This window comes from Balaenoptera physalus, assembly GCF_965194825.1.
Source record: "Balaenoptera physalus genome assembly, chromosome: 17".
Lineage (NCBI taxonomy): Eukaryota > Metazoa > Chordata > Mammalia > Artiodactyla > Balaenopteridae > Balaenoptera > Balaenoptera physalus.
The window spans coordinates 81,376,484-81,395,481 of NC_138895.1; the positions used below are offsets into that span (position 1 = coordinate 81,376,484).

Below are 18,998 nucleotides of genomic sequence, written 5' to 3' on the forward strand. Positions count from 1 at the left end.
GGGGAAGTGGAATAAGGCTGGAAAGGTCAGAGCTCACCCGCTCCCTGCCTGTACGCTGCACTCACACACTCTCTTCCCCTTAGAGGTAAATACTGTCACCACCCAGAGCCCAAACAGCCACAGCCCAGACACTTGTTCTGGCAGCTAGAGCTTTGCAGCCTGTTCTACAGCTGTGATCCCAGCTCCTTCCTCCCAGGCCAGTCTCCCTGGCTTTGTGAAACTACAAGCTGTCCTGCCCGTTTTAGATGGCTGTCTTGTCATTCATGTGAGAGTTAATGATACTCACTTGCGTTTGTAGAGCTCCTTCCTAATATTTTTATTGAGTGCCAAGTTCTTTTTATGTATGATATTGTGCAACTCTTCCCTCTCTCTGAAGTTGTTTTTATTCACATCGTTAGTGGGTGGAGAAATTGAGGCCCAGAGAGGTCAAGAATTTTGCCTAAGGTCACACAGCTCCAAAGACTCAACTCAGGGGTGAGACTCAACTCAGGGGTGGGAGCTGTCTGACCCGAAAGCTCATGTCTTAACCAGCACTACACATTCGTATCTGGTAGCTCATCTATACTTTCAGCCACTCAAGTAGTTGTCTATGAGCAATCTGAGACTCAACAAGTTCAAGGGCCCCTTCCCATGGTCACTGAGACAGTCAGTGCTAAGGAGAAAACCTGAACTTGGATTTTCTGATTTTAAAATCATTGCTCCTTTCCACTGGACGTCACCCTTCCTCAAACATCGGTTCACCAGTGAGATGAGAATAAACGCACATGATTTTTATGAAAGCTCACTGACCTGTGGTCCATCTTTTCCTGGGGGCCCTGGGAGGCCTCTGGGCCCAGCATCTCCCTGCAGCAGGAATAACAGGGAAAAAACAAAACAAAACAAAACAGCAAGAATGAGTGTCTGGAGCCCATGCCCAGAGCCATGGGCAAGCCATCCTCTTACACATGCACTCACTGACTTCCCACCGGCTTCCCTGTCCCCTGCCCACCCTACTGCGTGTCTGAGCAAAGGGTGTAGGTGGGCAGCTGTGCATTCATGGCCGTCACCCACCACCAGTGTGGCAGCTGGTATGAGAGCCAGTCCCCAAGGGCCCCCATGGCCCTACCTCCCGCTTCTTTGCCCTTGCGTAGAATCCCCCCTTGTGTCCCCGAGACGCGGTGCTGAGGTCTCCCAGGTGATGTATTCCATTACAGTGACAAAAACTAAGTTTCCCCTTTTCTCCTTACCTTTTTGCCTTCTGTGCCTTCTCTCCCTGGCTTTCCCGGGAGACCTTTGTCCCCTTTAAAACCTGGCAGACCAGGGAGGCCTGGGGGACCTGGGGGACAGTCACTGCACACATCCTGAGAAAAAGAGCAAAAACAGTACAGTTACTTATAAAACAAAAGGTGGCCCATGGCTCCTACCTTTCCAGACAGGAAGAAGCCAGCAAATGATGAAAAGGAAACAGGTGGATTGAGTCACTACCCACATAGCTTGTGTCAAACTTTGCATTTTTCTCTCTTGGTCTTAAATTAGATTTCAGCACTGATACATCTGATATATCTGGATTATTACCGCATTTCTCCCTACTTCTGACCAGACTGCTGAAATGTAGCCCAAGATGAAGATGTCGAAAGCGAAGATGTACCAATGTCTGTGAGCGTCTAAAAACATTCACAGTACAGATTTAAGGCAAACATTTAGTACTGTTAAAGATAGCATGCTCTGTCCCTAAGACCAGAGACAAGACAGAGCTGGGAACTGCATTCTCTGTCTGGTGGGTTTGCCCAAGAGGTTTCTGAACAAAGCAGCAAAAAAAAAAAAAGAAAGCAACAGGCACCCACCCTTGGGACTCTCTTGCTGTGACACACACCAAATCTCACCATGCCTGGCATTATTCTTTGTTCAAAGTAGGCATTTAATAACGGTTCCCCAGCATGGAGCTTTGCTCCACTCCTTTGAGGCAGGTAAGTGCTGTCCCTGGCGTGAATGTAAAGTTCTCGGCCCAGAGAACAGGTTCTCTAGCTTGTCTGCGTCCTCCCCAGAGCTTACATTTTGGAGCACAGTGAACACCGAATAAAACTCACAGGCTTGACCACACTCTCGTCCACGTCACACCCCAGGGTCTTGAGTTGCTCCTTCCACGCCCTTCTCCCTAACCCTCACTCTCTTCCTCCCCTATTCTCTCCTGCTCTAAGGGTTAAATGAGATAAAACAAAGAGGTCTCTCAGAAGAGTGGCAGATCATCCCCAGTGCTTTTGGCTGTTATGAATTCATATATCTACCCAGCAGCTCCCTTGCTGTCAGGCACTGTGCTTTTCTGCTTTGAGACCACAGCAAGCACACGTCTTGAAGGGCTCATGGTTCCATGTACCAACTGACACAAACGCACGCATTAACTAGGGCTTCTGGGATGCTCCACTGGAGAGATCGGCAAAGACTTGTTCATATTCAATGAGGTGATGCTTCAGGTGGCTTGGCATTCAAATCGGTCTCTAATTCAGGATGGAAGGGCTTTCGTCATCAAAAAAGCAACTCTGAGCAGTCCACCTTCCTTTTAGGTACTTACTCCTACCCAACATTTGAAGATTCTTTACAAGTGTCCTACTCCAGGAAGCCTTCCTGATGGCTTCACACTGGGGATATGTTCCTGCTCCCACGGACCCAGGAATCCCTGCTATGGAAGCACCTGTCTCACTATTGAGGAGATCTGTTTATAGCTCCAAGCCCTCCCCACCAAGCAAAAAAGCGTTAGCTCTCCGAGAACAGAGGTAGAGTTGCTTTATCTTTGGATGTCCACTTTGTAGCAAATAACCTTCCGCAGAGCATGAGTTCCATAAATGAGGGAACCAGCCGACCTGACCAACCACCAACCAACTGGCCACTGACCTTCTGGCACCCAGTGTCATCTTCCTTTAGTGGTGGTTTCAGATGCTGGTTGAATGTTTTTGGAGGATGAGGAGTACCAAATGTTGGGCTACATGAAGAGATGGCAGATGAGAGAAGCTGAAGGATACTGTTTCCAGTTGCTGTTGTTTGGAAGAGTGGCAGACTTGGGAGGAACTCATCTATCTCATCTATTCCTAGACCTTCTCTATAGTTCGTTAAAATGAGATACAGCCATCAAACATGGCAACAAAGGATGAGATTTTTTGGACTTGGTGGGTGCAAGAGTGATTCGGAACCATTCTTCGCAGTGGGATCCACAGCATAAAGAAATTGTATCTGAGCAATACAAAATGTCACTACTTTCCAATTTCTTTTCCATTTGTGGCATGGGTAACTCAGCCTGGGTGTGTCTTAGTCGCACATTCTGTGTAGGATTGTTCCCTGATGACCAGAGCAGCCCCCAGCAGCCCCTTCCACTGTACAAGGAATTCCAGGTCCTGGAATCTAGTGAGCACAGGGCAAGACCAGCCCCCCACCTGCGGTCCTAACAATGCTCACTTTGGCTCCTGTGCTCCTGGGGCTCCCAGCCCCTGCTGACCTGGGCTACTGGAAATGCCTTGACACTAGTGCTGGGGCCCAGGGTGGGCTGCCCCAAAATGTCTCAATAGCATATAATTTTGAACTAAAGATATGTAAGAAATGGTCAGTGCAAGAGGGACACTGGCCCTTCTGTCTGTCTCCCTGAAAGCAAGAAATAAACCTCTAATGTGAAAAGTACCTTCCCTGCATTTGGAGGCAGAAGAAACTTTATCCCCAGAAACAGGGATTTCAAGGCAGAGAAGCCTGTATAAACAAACCTTTTTAAATTTACTACCCTAAGTCCAAGCTCTGTTTAGATTCTTCACTAATTTAGGACCCAAAGCCTAAGTTTCTTTGCCCTGTCAATTCCTCACAAATGTATTGCTTCTTTACCCAAAAAGTATAAAAGCTGCCTGTTTTGGCCACATCTTAGGTCCCATTTCTATGAGACCTCCATGTGCACAAATTAAAATGTATTTATTTTTCTTCTGTTAATGTCGTGTGTCAATTTTATTATTAGTCTGGCCACAAGAACTCGAGAGGGATTATAGGGGGAAATTTCTCCCTCCCCTTCACTAGCCAGGGTTCTGCTTCCGGCTAGACGGGCTTGCCCAGACCACACCAAAGCCTCTGCCCACTTGGGATCACGGCTTCACCTCTCCGAGCCTCAGTCTCTTATCTGTGAGATGAGAACCTCAGAGTCTGGGGAGAAATACATGAGATAATGAATGGAAAATGCCCGATGCCATGCCTGGCACACAGTGACGGCACAGGGATTCCAGCTGCTACCTGTGTCACTGGGGTTTCAGCTGTTATTTTCCTCCCGAAATCTGTTGCTTTGTCCCACTGGCAGATCAGATGCCCCTGATCATCAATACTGACTCCCAACTTTTCCACTTAACTGAGTCATCTCAGGCAAGTCACTTAGTCCCTTTGAGTCTATTTCCATTATCTGTTAACAAGGATCGCTCTCCTACCTTAGGAGAGGGATGTGAAACTGAAATAACACATGTGAAGCATCTAGCACGTTGCAGGGTTCCAATCTGTAAATACAGACTCCCTCTCACCTCCATCCCCTTCCTTTTTCCTGAGACATTTTCAGCAAACCCGGCGGGCTGTGTCACTGTATTTGGTGTGGGACAGCATATCAAGCAAGTGCTCAATCAAATGTGTACAACTGGAGGAATGCTGTAGTCTCTGCCAGGCATAGGAATCACCTCCAGATCATCTCATGCGAGTCCTTGCTGGATTCCTGAATCTTCACTGCATATTCCTGCCACAGGGTTGTGGAGCCTACATTTCAAACCTCTAGGTGACAGGCAAGAAACTCACTACCAGCCTGTCCTTCGTCAGGTAGCTGTCAGGAGGCTCGGACGCATGCAAAGAGGAAGTCGGAGAGCAGAGGGGTTAAGAGTACAAGGACGTGGAATTGGTCACACTGGGTTTGAGTCTTCGCTCTGCCGCCATCCAGCTCTGTTGCCTTGAACAAGTGACTGACCCCTCTGTGCCCAACCTCCTGCTCCGTAAAATGCAGCACATAATAGTACCCACTCGCTGGGTTGCTGGTGAGGATAGGATGAAATAATATTTATCCCAGGGAATCATCTAATGGAGAGGCCCTGAGGATGACCTCCCCGGGCACAGATCCAACTATGGAAGTTCATTAAACAGGAACTCTTAGAAGACAAACTTTCTAACCAGGCAGTTTTCCAACTAGCAGAATGAGGCAAATTTTCTATAATAAAAGATACCTTCTTAGCAAGAGAGGGTCCTGCCACCGGCCCACCTGGACCAGATCATCATCAAGATGGCAGCAGGTGATTATAAAACAGGGAGCTAGGATAGCTGACTTCACAGACCTGGGCAAGCCCACAGAGCCCAGGCTCTTGTCCACAGGGTTTCCAGGCAAAGAACAGCTCTGTAGGGCCTGGGAGTCTCAGGTGCTGCCCTGAATGTAGGTGCTCACATTCTCTCTGCGGCTCCTGGCTGCTCTGAGGAACACAGCTGCATCCTTTAGCAGGTAAGAAGTATCGATTTGACTAAATACCTGTCTTAATGCTGTAGCCGTAAAGCATTAACCCATGCGGCATTCACCCCTATTATCACTGCCATCAGGACTGGGACACCTTGAGGTTGAAATCCTTGGTGGGGCTGTGGGGTGGGGAAGACAGGGGTCGATGCAAACCCCGGGCCTTCCAGCGGGACGCAGTTAGGAAAAAATGATCGAGAACGTAAATGCCTGTAACAAACAAGGCTGGAATCAATAGATAATGAATTCTTGCCACGTCCTTGTTGTAAAAAAAAAAAACAAAACAAAATTCCCTCTTGTCAATGAAAATCAGGAAAGATTGCTCTATTACTACTCATTTTCCAATAAAATGTATAATTTTCCATCAAGGCATCTCAATGTATAAAGAGATGAAAAGGCCCAGGCTTCTGAGAAGGATTTCTTTTCCCTTTTGTTCTCCTCCCTCGCTCTCATGCAAAAACCAGGTATTTTCCGACACCTCCCAAGTGGTTTTTAGAATACAGGAAGTGAGGGAGAGGGTGGTCACACACAAAATCCAAGGCCAAGCTTCACCCGAAGTTAAGACAAAAGCTTGGAACAGAGGCAGCAAAGGGTCCTCCACACGCACGGCCGCAGGACTGCTCTTCCTGAAACACAAATCTTATCCTGCCTCTGTCTTGCTCACAGCCTTCCCCAGTTCTTCTTTGTAGGAGCCGAGGTCCCTGGCCAGGCTCCTGGGCATCCAGCTTTCCGTGCCCTATCTCGGCACAGCTGTGCTGAACTCGCGTCTTCTGCCGCGCGTGGAGAAGGCGCGCGCGGTTCGGACCAGGAGCGCAGCCAGCGCTCCAATCTGCTCAGCCTGGCTGAGGGCCCGGCAGCCGTCTCCACCTCCCTGCACCTGCACTCTGGACCTCGCACCAGGAGAAACCCCACCCGGCCTGACTCTGCCCATGCGTCCTCTCAGAACTCCAGGATGCACTCCTGTGTGGGGTCAGAGGTCAGCCTCTGGAATCAGTGAGGCGTGGACTCTAGTCCCATAAAGTCACTGACCCTCACAGTGACTCAGGTTTCTAGCAAGCAAAACAAGAACATAAATAGTACCAACATCAGAGAGCGATCGTGGATATAAAACAAGAGACACGCGGGAAGCATTTCGCATAGCACTGCCTGGGAGGATTTCCTGTGGTGATGGATCTCACTGTCCAATAAGATAGCCACCAGCCACGGGTGGCGAGTAAGTACCTGGAATGTGGCTAGTGTGACCAAGGACCGCAATTGCTAATTGCATTTAATTTTAATTAACTTACATTTAAATTGACACACGTGGCCAGTGGCTGCCATACTGGACAGCGGATTTCAGCACACTGCTGGCACACAGCGAGTTCTCAGCAAATGTTGCTATCATTGTTAATACTATAACATAGTTGTTCAGACAAAAAGAAAAGCACGTATTATTGAGATCTCTAATCCCCCCATCACCATTTTCAAAACGCATGCACATTTATTTTATGCTCTTACCTTAACCAAGAGATTTATGTCCCCTGGAGACAGTAGTGGAGAGAGGCCCTGTCAAAATAAAAATCAATAAATACAGACATACACACATGCATGCACACTGCATACTCCATGCTTCTTTAGGCAGCACGCAGCCTTCAAAATGTAAGCTGTAACACAGGACGAAGCTGCGCCAGGCACAGGATGCCAGGCGCCCTGCCTACGCCCCACACTCCGGAGCCATAGAAAGACTTGGCAGCCCAAGTGCACGGGCTGTCAGTCCTGAGTCTGACTGACATCAGCCTTTCTGGTCCCCGGTCTCCTTCTTCTGGCCTTTTCTCTTCTCCTGGTGGCCTCTCCTCCCCACTTCCATCAAAACCAATAGGTCCTATGGGTACTGTGGAAGACAAAGGGGCGGACGGCCCTTTACTCCCCAGATGGGTAGTAGCAGTCGCTATCAGTCATTCACAATCTAGCATGATTTTAAAGCAATTTCCTCAGCTTTCGTAGGTGAAATAGCATTTTAAACCTCATTCGTCATTATGAGTTGGAAGTCTAACTTCAGGAAGGAGATTTCAGAAATCGGGAGTAATTATGAAGCCTCTGAAGGTGTGTAGGAGTCTGTGGGTCACTGACTTCACATTCAAACCCATGGTGAGTTGGAACATGGCATGTGATGATCGTGGTCAGCCCGGAGCCCAAGTGGAGCAGAGGCGGGGTTCACACTGGGGTTCAAGGGACATGAAGCTGGGAAGGAAACGGAAGCTCAAAGGCAGACACCAAAGTGAGGAAGGGATTCTTAGGAAAGAATTGGGAGACTGGTGTGCTACTTTGCAAACTTCTAAATTTTGCAGTGGAAAAGGAGTACCAGAGAATCCACTCTCCAGAGGGAAGGTGGCAGATTTTCCTCTAGATTTTCTACAGATTTTCCTCTGTGGCCACAATCGGACTTGTGGTGGCTGATTCCTTCTGATTAAGTTTGACTTTGGGTTTATGAATTACGAATCCAGTCTAGCCTCTCAATGAGACAATTTCCCTGGTTACCACACCCTCTCCCTGGCCCCATGGGGTTTCTGCCACATCCTGTGGCTACAGAAAGCCATGTGACAGTAGCATCATATACGTTTGCATAGGATAATCTTGGCAGTGGCTGGGCGTATGCCTGTGTTTTCTGAGTTGAAATGCTCAAGTATTCTATCAATGCTCTGGTCTATTTCAAGAGGACACCCGAGAGAGATTGGGGTTGGAATGACTCAGATTTGGAGGTTTTGAAGGAACTACTAGCCCGCAGGGAGAGCTCACGTGGGTTGCATCTGCTGAACAAAGCCAAGAACGTCCTTAGTTTCCTGAGACCGACCCTCAGGAGGAAGGCCAACTTGTGCCACGTTAATTAAAGCTTTAAAAGGGGGAGAGGGGTTTTATTTTGATGCCTTGTATTTTCCCCTGGGAAGTTAATAACCTAAGATTCCTATTGTTCAAATTGGGACATTTTCACACTGCTGGCCTTGTACTCTTTGGAATATTTTTCTGCTGTCATTTGAGCCCCTTGTAGAGTTAGAATGAGCTCTATTAGACAGCATGGCTGGGCATCAGTTAGAAAAGGAGAGAGAACAAGGAGTGAGTTTTCTGTCTAGGTACAGCGTGGCCTTGGGGATAATTCAGTTAATGTCCTGTTGTGGCCCATTTCTGTGGGTCTCACAAGATAGGTCTGAATACACAGGAGCAAGGCCGTTGTGGGGTGGTGGCCTTCTGAAGGTGGACACAGGACGCATCAGAGATTGCCATGTTCGCTCTGGAGGAATTGGTTGTTGATGGGATAAGAGAACAGGAGTGGGAAGTGCTGGGATATAGGAGACATAGTCTGTGCCCTGCTTAGACCCTCCTTCCCTCCTGGTGTGCCCAACCACCAGCCGCCGGGACGCTGGCTGGAAGGTCGCACAGAGACGTTACACAGTCAATGATGAGCTGACATGGAGGTGAGTAAGTGCGGCCTCCTGACTCAAGACGGGCCAGCTCTGCGGCGTTGCTTGCTCCCCGTAGGATCAGAATGAGCCTAGATTCCAGCTGAGCCCACAACTTTGACTGCCTTTTCCCCACCACGCCCTGCTTTCTTCAATCCTGGCAGGTTTCGCCTCAATCAGTTGGCACAAGAATCCTCACCAGAGGCTCTGCTTCCAGAGAACCCAAGGCTAGACAGAGGGATTCCCAGGACAGGGATTCTGGGGGTGCAGCGCTGGAGAAACACTGCAGGCCCCGCTCTCCACCCGCCGAGGGATGATGGCTGTAGGAAAGGCTTAGCTCAGCAGGCCTGGGTTGTCCAAAGCCTGCACATTCCAAAGGGCCGGCCCCGGCTGGCTCCTGGGAGATAACTTCTAAGTCCTTGCAATGCCCTGCCTGGTAAGAGTGCCTTTGTTGACCTAGGGTCTTGGGCCATGCAGATAACTTATGCTAACCATGTGATCTATGGTGGGGTCCTTGGGCCACGTGGGAGGGCTGGAGATGGTGGAGTAACCAAGACCAGCCTGGGAGGCGCACCACACCTACAAGGCCTGGACACCAAGGTTTGCCTGAGCGTCCCTCAGTGGCAACACCGCGTGGTCACCCACGTGCCCTCTGATCACACACGACTGCTGGGAACACCGAGTGCTGGGAGGGGACATCTGGAATCCCGAGCCTCGTCTCTCAGGGACCCTGCCCTGTGCGTCTCCTCCCTGCGCTGCTCTTAATCTGTATCCTTCCCTGTAATAAACCATCAATCACCGTGAGCCTAACAGCTTTCCCGAGTTCTGGGAGTCCTTCTGGTGAGTCACTGAACCAGAGGGGAGTCTTGGGGACCCCTGAAAACATGACTCATCTGATGAGCGAGATCACAGAGACCGACAGCTACCCAGCGGTACCTGGGACCACCTGGGGCGGGGGTGTTCGGTGAATTTAAAGGCAGTCAAAAAGAGACCCATCCTCTCTCAGTCCCTCTGCTCTGCCGCTGACCAGCCGTGGACATCACAGTCAGTCCACCTTGTCAGCTGGACTCTGCTGACGTAATTTTCTCTGCAGACGTGTCAAGGTCTGGATTTGGGAGAGGTCATCTGAACCCCCTTCAGCCTCTGGCCGGAACCGTACTCTTTCACCCACTTCACCTGGGACTTGCACCTGGGTACCGGGGTGGCTTCTGTGAGGTTTATTTGGCTGCTGAAAATGTGACTCCATGGAGGAGGAGGAGCTAGTGAATAAGCCCCCCCTCTAACCTCCAGCAAGACTCTTCACTCATCCCACTGGCAGGGCTTCCGTGAAAGTTCCTGGACCCTCTAGGCAGACCAGGTGCCCCTCCAGATCTCTGCTGTGCCCAGCAGCCCGGATTCGTCAGGGACAGAGGTCCACGCCCTCAGGGGCCTCCAGGCCTCGGGTCCCTGCCTGACACTTGTAGCAGGTCAGGCTCACAGAGGAGAAAGATGGCCTCTCCGACCCATCCTGAGGGGCAGCTCCTGCCCAGGGGAGCTTACTGGTGTCTGACACCAGCCCTGAGGCCTGAGATTGCAGCTGCCACTGGTTCTTCCATCTTGGGTAGTATCTTTCGATGGACTAATTTCTCCTGCATCTTCACAGCTGTTGCCCCACTCACCCAGACCTGCTCATCTTCACTGCTCCTTCCCTGGAGGGCCCACTCGTGGCCTGGTTAATTGGCTAAGGCTTTGGGGCTTCTCTGGCATTGGTAACTTAATTGGGAGGGGGTTCGCCAGAAGGTGAATATACAGCCCATGAAGGAAGCCTGCAGGAGCCTTGGGCTAGAGTGCGGATACACAGCCCAGGACCAGACGCTCAGGACTGTCCATTTCTGCTCAACCTGCTCTCGCTGTGCGAGAGGAAATAAAGTTTCTTCTACTCCTAAAAGGGGGAAGCCAGGAGGTACTGACGTTACTGAACACAAGGGCAGGACACGGGCCAGTGAGGAACTTGCCGTGAATGCGGCTCTTGTGCGTTTGCTCACCCCCACATCACCATTCATCCTTCTCTGTCCTGCTCCAGGCCCAGGAGGCTGCACCCTGGGGATGTGTCGGGGGGACTCACCTGCCTGCCGGCTCTCGGGTGAGCTGGACCAACAGGAGGCACATTAGGAAACTGGAGTGGGGGGCGGAGGCACTGCTCCCTCCTTGCCTCTGGCCAGGCTTCCTGGCAGTGGCTTTGAACCCACAATGACAGCCCCCATCTTCCCCACCAGCCTCGCTTTCTCTTGGCTCTGAGGAGAAGCACAAGGTGGTACTGGCTTCCCTCTGTGCTTTATCTCTGGGTGGCACAGCATCTCTGCTTAGTTCCCTCTGCCCACAGCTTGGTAAAAAGCCCCTTCTTAAAGTCTCTCGAACCATATGAGTTGCATTTTATTCTGCCCGAACCCCTGACTGATGATCAAGATTCATCCAGAACAGTTAGATGACATACTGGTTTGCCAGGAGGCCCCCTTTCTCCTGGGTTTCCAGGTACACCCTAAGAGCAGAGAGAAGGAAAACATTAGTTCTGCTAAGCACACAATCCCGATCTGCCCTGCACACCCTCTCCCCCAGCCTCTACAATCTGCCAAGTGTAACTCAGTAGAAAAAAAAAAATCACCCAACCGTAAGACTGGCACCAATGAAAATTCATGGTTTCCAATCTCAGCTGAATACCCGAAGCGTCTCAGGAAATATTCAACTGTGACAAATGTTCAAAACAGTAAACTACCTCTCCTATAACTCCTTTCCAAAACACAAAACCGAAAACCACTCATGCATGCAAAGTGTGTACGTGTGTGTGCACGTGTACACACACACACCCACACCCCTATCTTAAATTTCTGCCATCCTTTTCCAAACAGAGGCGGAAGGACCAGCTTTGAAAAAGAGGAAGGCTCTTCTACTGAACTGACTTTAAGGATGTAATATTGAGACTGGAGCAGATACAATAAATTCAAGTATTTGGAGACAGGAATTAGAGGGTAATTTTCTTCTCTGAAACAGAACCCAAGGAAGGGAAGGGGAGGGTGATTTATTGTTCCTGCTTATAGTGAACCAAAACTATAGACATGGAAAGATGCAGGTCTAAGCAATAAATCTAGCACTACTGGTTAATGGTGCTAGACCTCTGCTCCAAGAACTCATGGTTGTCTTTTATCCATTTGGTCAGTAAGTCTGTATCGAGTAACATCTATGTGCCTGTCACCCTGTTAGGCATCAAGGACCTAGAGGTGCATAAGACACATGGTTCCTACCTTCTTGGAGCTCAGATCTATCTGAACGAAAGTCAGATCACAGAGATAAGAGACGATTATCACTGTCACAAAGTGGGAAGAGATACAGCCTCAAAGAGTATTAGGTAAGTCTGTAGAATTCCCTTGAAGGGAGCAAGCCATTACACGGATGAGTGAGGAACAAGTCCATGGACAAGATGATGCCTGATTGGAGCAGAACTGACCAGCTGGGTACAGAAGAAAACTGACAGAACAACAGGAGGCATTGTGTGGGATAACCAGGAGCTTACAAGTTTCTGAAAGCATCACACAAAAGCAAAAGAAGTGAAACTAGACAATGCAAGCTTACAGGGCACAGGGAATAGAGGAGCAAAAAACGTTAAAAATGTTCATGGGGGAGGGGGGGGCTAGTGAAGATGACCAGCTCCCATGGGGGCATCCTGGTCAAGGGAGGCCGGGAGAGGCTGGAGAAGGGGTCGGGAGACAGAGCCGGCACCCTTTGCCTTTACTTACGTCTTGGCCAGCTGGTCCCTGGGGACCGGGGAATCCAGGTGGGCCTTGAGACCCCTGAAAAAAAAGAAAAGACATCCCGCCCACAGTTTAAGCAAAATAAGGCCCCCCTTTCCTGGGGTCGGTTCTCCTTGTATAAAAGGCCCGGTGCTCTGAGGACGCTGATGGAACGTGGGTGCCCGAGAACCGCCTGCTCAGAGCTTACGCGTTTCACTGCGCTCGTGGAGGTGGATGCATTAAATACAGAAAGGATGCTCGGAAAATCTTCCCCGTGAGCCTGACTGCCCAGGCCCCCCTCGCAGGCCCCTTTCTTGAGCGGACAAGGCAGCTCCTGCAGTGAGACGGGCCTAAGCTCACCCCGGGTGCCGTGTGGATAGCCAGTCCCGGGTGCCGGCCGGCTGGGTAGATCGCCCTATGACAGGCCCAGCTCAGAGCCCAGCACTCAGGTGACCGTTACTATTTGTTATTGGAAAGTCATTCCCATTCTGCTGAAAATTCCTAGACAGTATCAGGAATCAGCACAAATCATCTCTCAAGATGGATCTCACTTCCTGTAGGAATTTTCCTGTGTCTTCCACCCATCTTACAGATTAAGAGAGAGCCCTCACTCGCTCAGGGCTATGTGGCCGGGGGTGTGAAGCCAGGATTCAAAATTAGTTCCTCTGGCAATTTGATTAAATTTGTTAAACCACGGCTGTCCTTCTGGGAAGCAGAGATAGCAGAAAGCAAAGGCGGCGTCAGTCTGCCCAACAATCACCCGTGCTCACTGCACCGGACAACGCCCCACCCCCTCCTACTCCACCATTCCATAGGTCAGTGCTTATATCTTGGAGAGTCTGCACTGTTTAACATTAAAGATTTTTTGAAACTATTTTATTTTCTCGTCCCTGCAATTTGAAATTGCTTTGATTGCATAATTTCTCCCATCAAAACCCAGACCTTTATTTAAATCATACTGTACCTGAGGCCCTTTTTCTCCTGGTGGTCCAGAGGGGCCCTAAGAAACAAACAAACAAATAAGCTAATGAGAAGTGAAATGTTTATTTAAACATGCTGTGGTGTTTATTTCTAAGCTAGGTCTTTAACTGTCCTGAAAGGAGAAGCTGACTTCCCCCATCTTTAAGACATAGTGTCTCACCCTCTCACACCACCACTCTCGTTGCACGTGGGAATCTTCCTGGAACCTTCTCCATTTGCCCCTGAACTAGTGCCACCCCATCCTGGCACCCACTGCATGTCTGACACTTGAGCCCATCTCTAGCTCCGGTGTGGAGTGGAGCCAGCAACCCAGCGTTCTCGTGCTGCGCCCCCTTCCTGCTCGGGCAGCACAGGCCTTGCGGGGGCGGGTACATCCACAGCCAGAATCCCCGGAGTGGCCTGCTTGGCTGATGTTGCAGTGGTGTCCCTCCTCACGCCTACAGGTGGGTGTGCGTGCACACACACACACACGGGTCTGCCATCCTGCAAGTCTGACCAGCCTAGAATCTGCCTTCCCATGTTGCACTGAAGATGCGTCCCTTGCTTGAGGCATTAGTGTCAACTTTCAGGTCCTGCAGTGAGCAGAACTGTCCCTCAGCCCTGAGAAGACTCTGCCCTGCTTTTCTGCCTGGACATATTCTTGCCATACGCTGGTTCTCAGTTTAGATGTCAGCACCCTTGGAAACCTTCCCTGGCTTCTCCCAGGAGGCTTGTTAGAAGTGGTCCCCAGCCCCTGGGTGCATCCCGTCTCAGACGTGTGGCCTAGTGCCGTCATCGCTTCGGGGCCCGTCTGTCCTCTACTGAAAGGACCGCGTGCTGTCTTGGGGGCGCTTGGCACGCTCTCGCCAGCGCTCAGCACGGCCCCGGGCGTGGTCAGGACACAGCAGAACACAGCACACGGCACTCTGCTAAAATGAACGTTTTGCGGTATGAGGAGAACTGGAAAATCCTGTGTTATCATCCTTTTCACTGACGATCAAACTAAGGCCCAGGAGAGACAAAGAACCAGCCCAAGCCACATCAGGAGTCACTCGCCAGGTGGGTTGAGTCCTACCGCCTGTTCTCGGTCCCGTGCACCTGTGCACCCCTGCAGCAGTGCCCATGAGAACTTCTGAGACATCCCAAGAGGGAGAAGAGACTTCACTCAGAGGCATAGGTTTCTGGCAGTATGACAGACCAGGGGACCTAAAAGCCTGCCCACCAAATATGTCCCAGAACTGCCTGATAAAATAAAGTAAGCATCCTTTTAAGTGCAGAATTGAGCACTAAAGGAAGTAGGGGAAATCTCCAGAGGCCTAAGCCGAGCAGGCAAGTGGAGCAGGTAAGACAATGGACTCAAAATCCTACCTGGGGTCTACCTGACTCACAGGTCATTCTCCCTTCATTAGCTCTCACTGCTCTGTCAAGCTGTAGGTCAATGGTACACACGTGGACCAATATATACACATCCAAGTTTCGTTCCTTTCAAAGTAGTTCCTTACTGAGACTGCACACTTATTCTTCAAGGAAAGGGCTTAGGGACAGTTTATTACTGGCCTGGGGAATGCTGTCAGATTTTAGAGGCACCTTTTGTTTCCAAATTAAACTCCATGATCCACCTCAAGCATTTGACTTGTCCACTAGACTAAGCTCCGAATTCCTCTCTTCCATCATTTAATATGAAATCTACATGTGAAGCATGGATTTTTGTCCTCAAAAAGGTCTTCATTTCAAATCTCAGCTTTATCAATTATTAGTCGTTTGACCTTGAGCATGTTACTTAGTTTCTCTGAGCTTCAGACTCAACACAAATACAAAGCTAGGTGATCACCTTGCCTTGTGTGATCAGAAACAGAAGAAGATCCTCTAAGTAGAGAACCAGACCGGTGCCTGGCCCAGAACAGGCATTCCCATGCTATCTTGCTAGTATACTTTTTTTTTTTTATTTAACACTGCTGTATGTTATTTATTTATTTATTTATTTATTTATGGCTGTGTTGGGTCTTCGTTTCTGTGTGAGGGCTTTCTCTAGTTGCAGCAAGTGGGGGCTACTCTTCATCACGGTGCGCGGGCCTCTCATTATTGCGGCCTCTCCTGTTGCGGAGCACAAGCTCCAGACACGCAGGCTCAGTAATTGTGGCTCACGGGCCTAATTGCTCCACGGCATGTGGGATCTTCCCAGACCAGGGCTCGAACCCGTGTCCCCTGCATTGGCAGGCAGATTCTCAACCACTGCGCCACCAGGGAAGCCCGCTAGTATACTTTTAAGAAACAGAAAAGCGTGTTGTGGAGGAGGGATTGTATCATGACTTCCCAATGTCATTCCTAAATCTGAAGCCTAAACGTGTTCAACAATGACCCTCTTTTCCGAGATTATGCCCTCTGATGGGTTTGTTTAAGAGTCACTTTACCCAAAATACATATTTTGGCCTTTGACACCATTTTTCCACTAAAAGAAACTCCAGCTCCTTGGAGAAATGACTGACCCCAGATCTGGGTAAGGAGTATGTACAAATCTGGAACATCCTGTCATTCCAAAGAGCAAGGAAACTACCAAAGACTGCAGGGTCAACTTGAATAGTCTCCTATTTGCATAAAATAAGACCATTTGAACAGCGAAAGGAATAACTGCAATACATTAAAACAAGTCAAATGTGTTTAAATCCATGGGTTCAAAATTATTGATAAAAAACAAAAACACCTCATTGATCATCTCTGCAAGGTGCTAGGGAACCAAGTTGTATTTGAAAATGATTAAAGGGAAAGCATTTATATCCTGCCTTCCATGTGAGCTCTTCCACCGGGTATCCGAATTGTAAATGAGGGAACATCTCTCCATACAGAAGTATTCTAGCTAACACATAAAAAAGGACTGACTGAACCAGAATAGCACCAATTTGCAAGCCCTGATGTGCTAACTGATCTACACCTTGGCTATCAAAGGGTGTGAATGTCACAGCAAGACACCACTGGGCATCACATGCCTCCTGATGGCAGCACACACCACCTGTGAAGTCTTGCCAGAAAGATCAAACCTGAATCTGCTCCAGCCTTGACGCCCAAGTACGGGTGTATAGGAAACACAGGGATGGAGCAGTGCTAAACTGTTCTATGAGCAAAGTCCAGACGGTGGGAAGTTCTGAGACCAAACAATAAACCTTGTCTCATCAATTAAAATACTGCCATTTATATTTATATAAATTTGAAATTTGATCCCCTCTCCCTCCCTCCTCCCACAGATATCTATTTGAAAACACAGCACATTTTATTCTCCATCATCTTTTATCTGAAGGGCTCATGGGTACCAGGCTAGGTGCTGGGCTTGCCTTTCATCAGCCCGGTGAGCCAGGCACACTGTCTGAAGCTCTCTAAGCCTCAGTTTCCTCATCTGTAAGCTGGGAACAATCATAGTTCAGGCTCCCAGAACCACTACAAAGACTGAGGAGGGTAGTGCACGTAAAGGGCCTCCCACCGGAGCCTGGTGCTGCTCCTGGACGCCAAAGGCCTTGGAGCTCAGTGCCACGGAAGGAAGGACGAGAGGAATCCAGCCTTCACGTGAGCACGTAATGGAAGCGAACAACCTTGCCCACCCTGCCAAAGCCACAGGAGAGCTGAAGCCGAGGAAGAGAAATGGCTTTGGAGGATGTGGCAGTGATCTGCACCCTGGCCCTGGCCCCGGCCTAGCTGCGTGATATTGGCCAAGTCACCTCACCTCCTGAGCCTCAGACGGATTACCTGGAAAGCACTGACGAAGCAGGCACCTTCAGGGCCCCTCTCCAAGCCCCCTGGGCACGCACCCACCTGGCCGCTCCTCGCTGCAGGTGCCTGCCCCGGGTGCGTCTGTAGCCATACGGGGATGCTCGGCCCGAGGGCAGGGCAGCCCCCCCGGGAGCAGCCTTCCACCAGGGCCCAACAGGAGTCGGTCTGCAAACACCCCGTACCCCATGGCCTCCGAGGGCTTGTCAGTGGAGGCTGCCACTCCCTAAGGGGTGATTTCCGAGACAGTTTCCCAAATAAACTCCTTGCCCTTGAATCCTGCTCTCAGGAGATGCTTCTGCAGGATCCCAGCCTTCACCAAGGGATAAACCAGCTTTCACGGGACTCAAGGGCTGAGGATGTGGCCGCTTCTGGACTCAGCCCAGGACCAGACATGGACCACTCGGCCAGCGGCAGGGCTCCTGTAAAGCACAGGCGTGTGAGGGGTGAACTCGCAGCCTGTCAGCACCCCTTCTCCACCCTCTCCGCTCACCCGCTCTCAACACAGCCCTGAACCCTCATCACAGACAGCCAGGCCATCAGGAAGGAGCGTCAGCCGAAGACAGCATTTATGAAAATTCAGTAACGTTTCACCCACCACGGAAGCTTTTAATAAGTCAAGTGGAGGGAGGGCACTGAATAGTTGATTTTCGGCCTCTTGGCTGGAAGCAGCCAATTACTTTTCAGGTGGAATCACTTGGGTAGTAACGAGTTCCTGGGTGATTTCATGGCTCTGAAGCGGGAGGTGGGGCGAAGAGTGCCCGCCTCTGCTGCCTGGCTTTCTGATTAAGGGCTTGATATGATGAACCCTGGGGAGTGGACGGGGCATGGAGAGACCCGTGAAATGACGGAGGAACCACCCAGGTTACAGCCCTGCAGTTCCTCTTTCAGTCCGTTTCTCTCCGAAGGGGCTAATTCCTGCATGATTCAGAATCCTAACTCTTAACACAGCAGGCCCTGTGAAAAGCAGGATTGCAGAAATAAGAAAGCCTGAACTGCTATGTTTCTTCAATACATCTTTTGCCATGTTGTTCCTTCTGGTCACCAGCAGATGAAAAAAAATAGCCAAAGACAAAAGATAAAACTGATGTAATAGAGGGTTTTGTTCATCAGAAATTTTAGCGGAGAATCTCTTCTAAGAAAAACAGACTAAAACTGGACATTTCCAAGAGGATACCACCTGCCTTCTCCCTGGTTTCCGGGGACCTTTAGGAAGACACAAGGCCATTGGTCTTCCTACCACCTTGAAGGTAGCCCTGTTGCTGGGGGGTGGAGTGGAAGTGAGGTGGTCATTTCTGGTACGAGGCACACTTGGGAGGGGGGTGGTCAGAGCAGAGAGTGCCCCGGGGAATTTCAGGGACAAAGTGAGAGGCCCAAGACCAGCCCTGGGGTGTAAGAGCACCACCGGGGGGAGAAAAGGGGGTTTTAATTTAAAAGTGGTATTGTGGGTAATACACTGGATTTCCTCTCAAATTCTTTGAGAGACAAATGAGGAATGAATGGGATTACTTTATTTCTTGAATGCAAAACCAAGCAGAGACTGGGTCATGTACTGCTCCAGTTTATATTCAGATTACATTTAATGGGGGTGAAGTTAGACTGTGCTTC

General features: G+C 49.9%; 1 protein-coding gene across 1 annotated transcript in view; it reads right to left on the reverse strand.

Annotated features, from left to right (window-relative positions):
• Positions 1-18,998, reverse strand: part of COL22A1 (collagen type XXII alpha 1 chain) — a 243,258-nt gene that overhangs the window by 52,409 nt on the left and 171,851 nt on the right. The window contains exons 39-44 of the mRNA XM_082433767.1: positions 13,639-13,674; positions 12,681-12,734; positions 11,384-11,428; positions 6,974-7,021; positions 1,227-1,340; positions 790-843 (exon numbers count right to left, since the gene is read on the reverse strand). Of these exons, the coding sequence (XP_082289893.1) occupies positions 790-843; positions 1,227-1,340; positions 6,974-7,021; positions 11,384-11,428; positions 12,681-12,734; positions 13,639-13,674 (351 nt within the window). The remainder of the gene's footprint in view (positions 1-789; positions 844-1,226; positions 1,341-6,973; positions 7,022-11,383; positions 11,429-12,680; positions 12,735-13,638; positions 13,675-18,998) is intronic.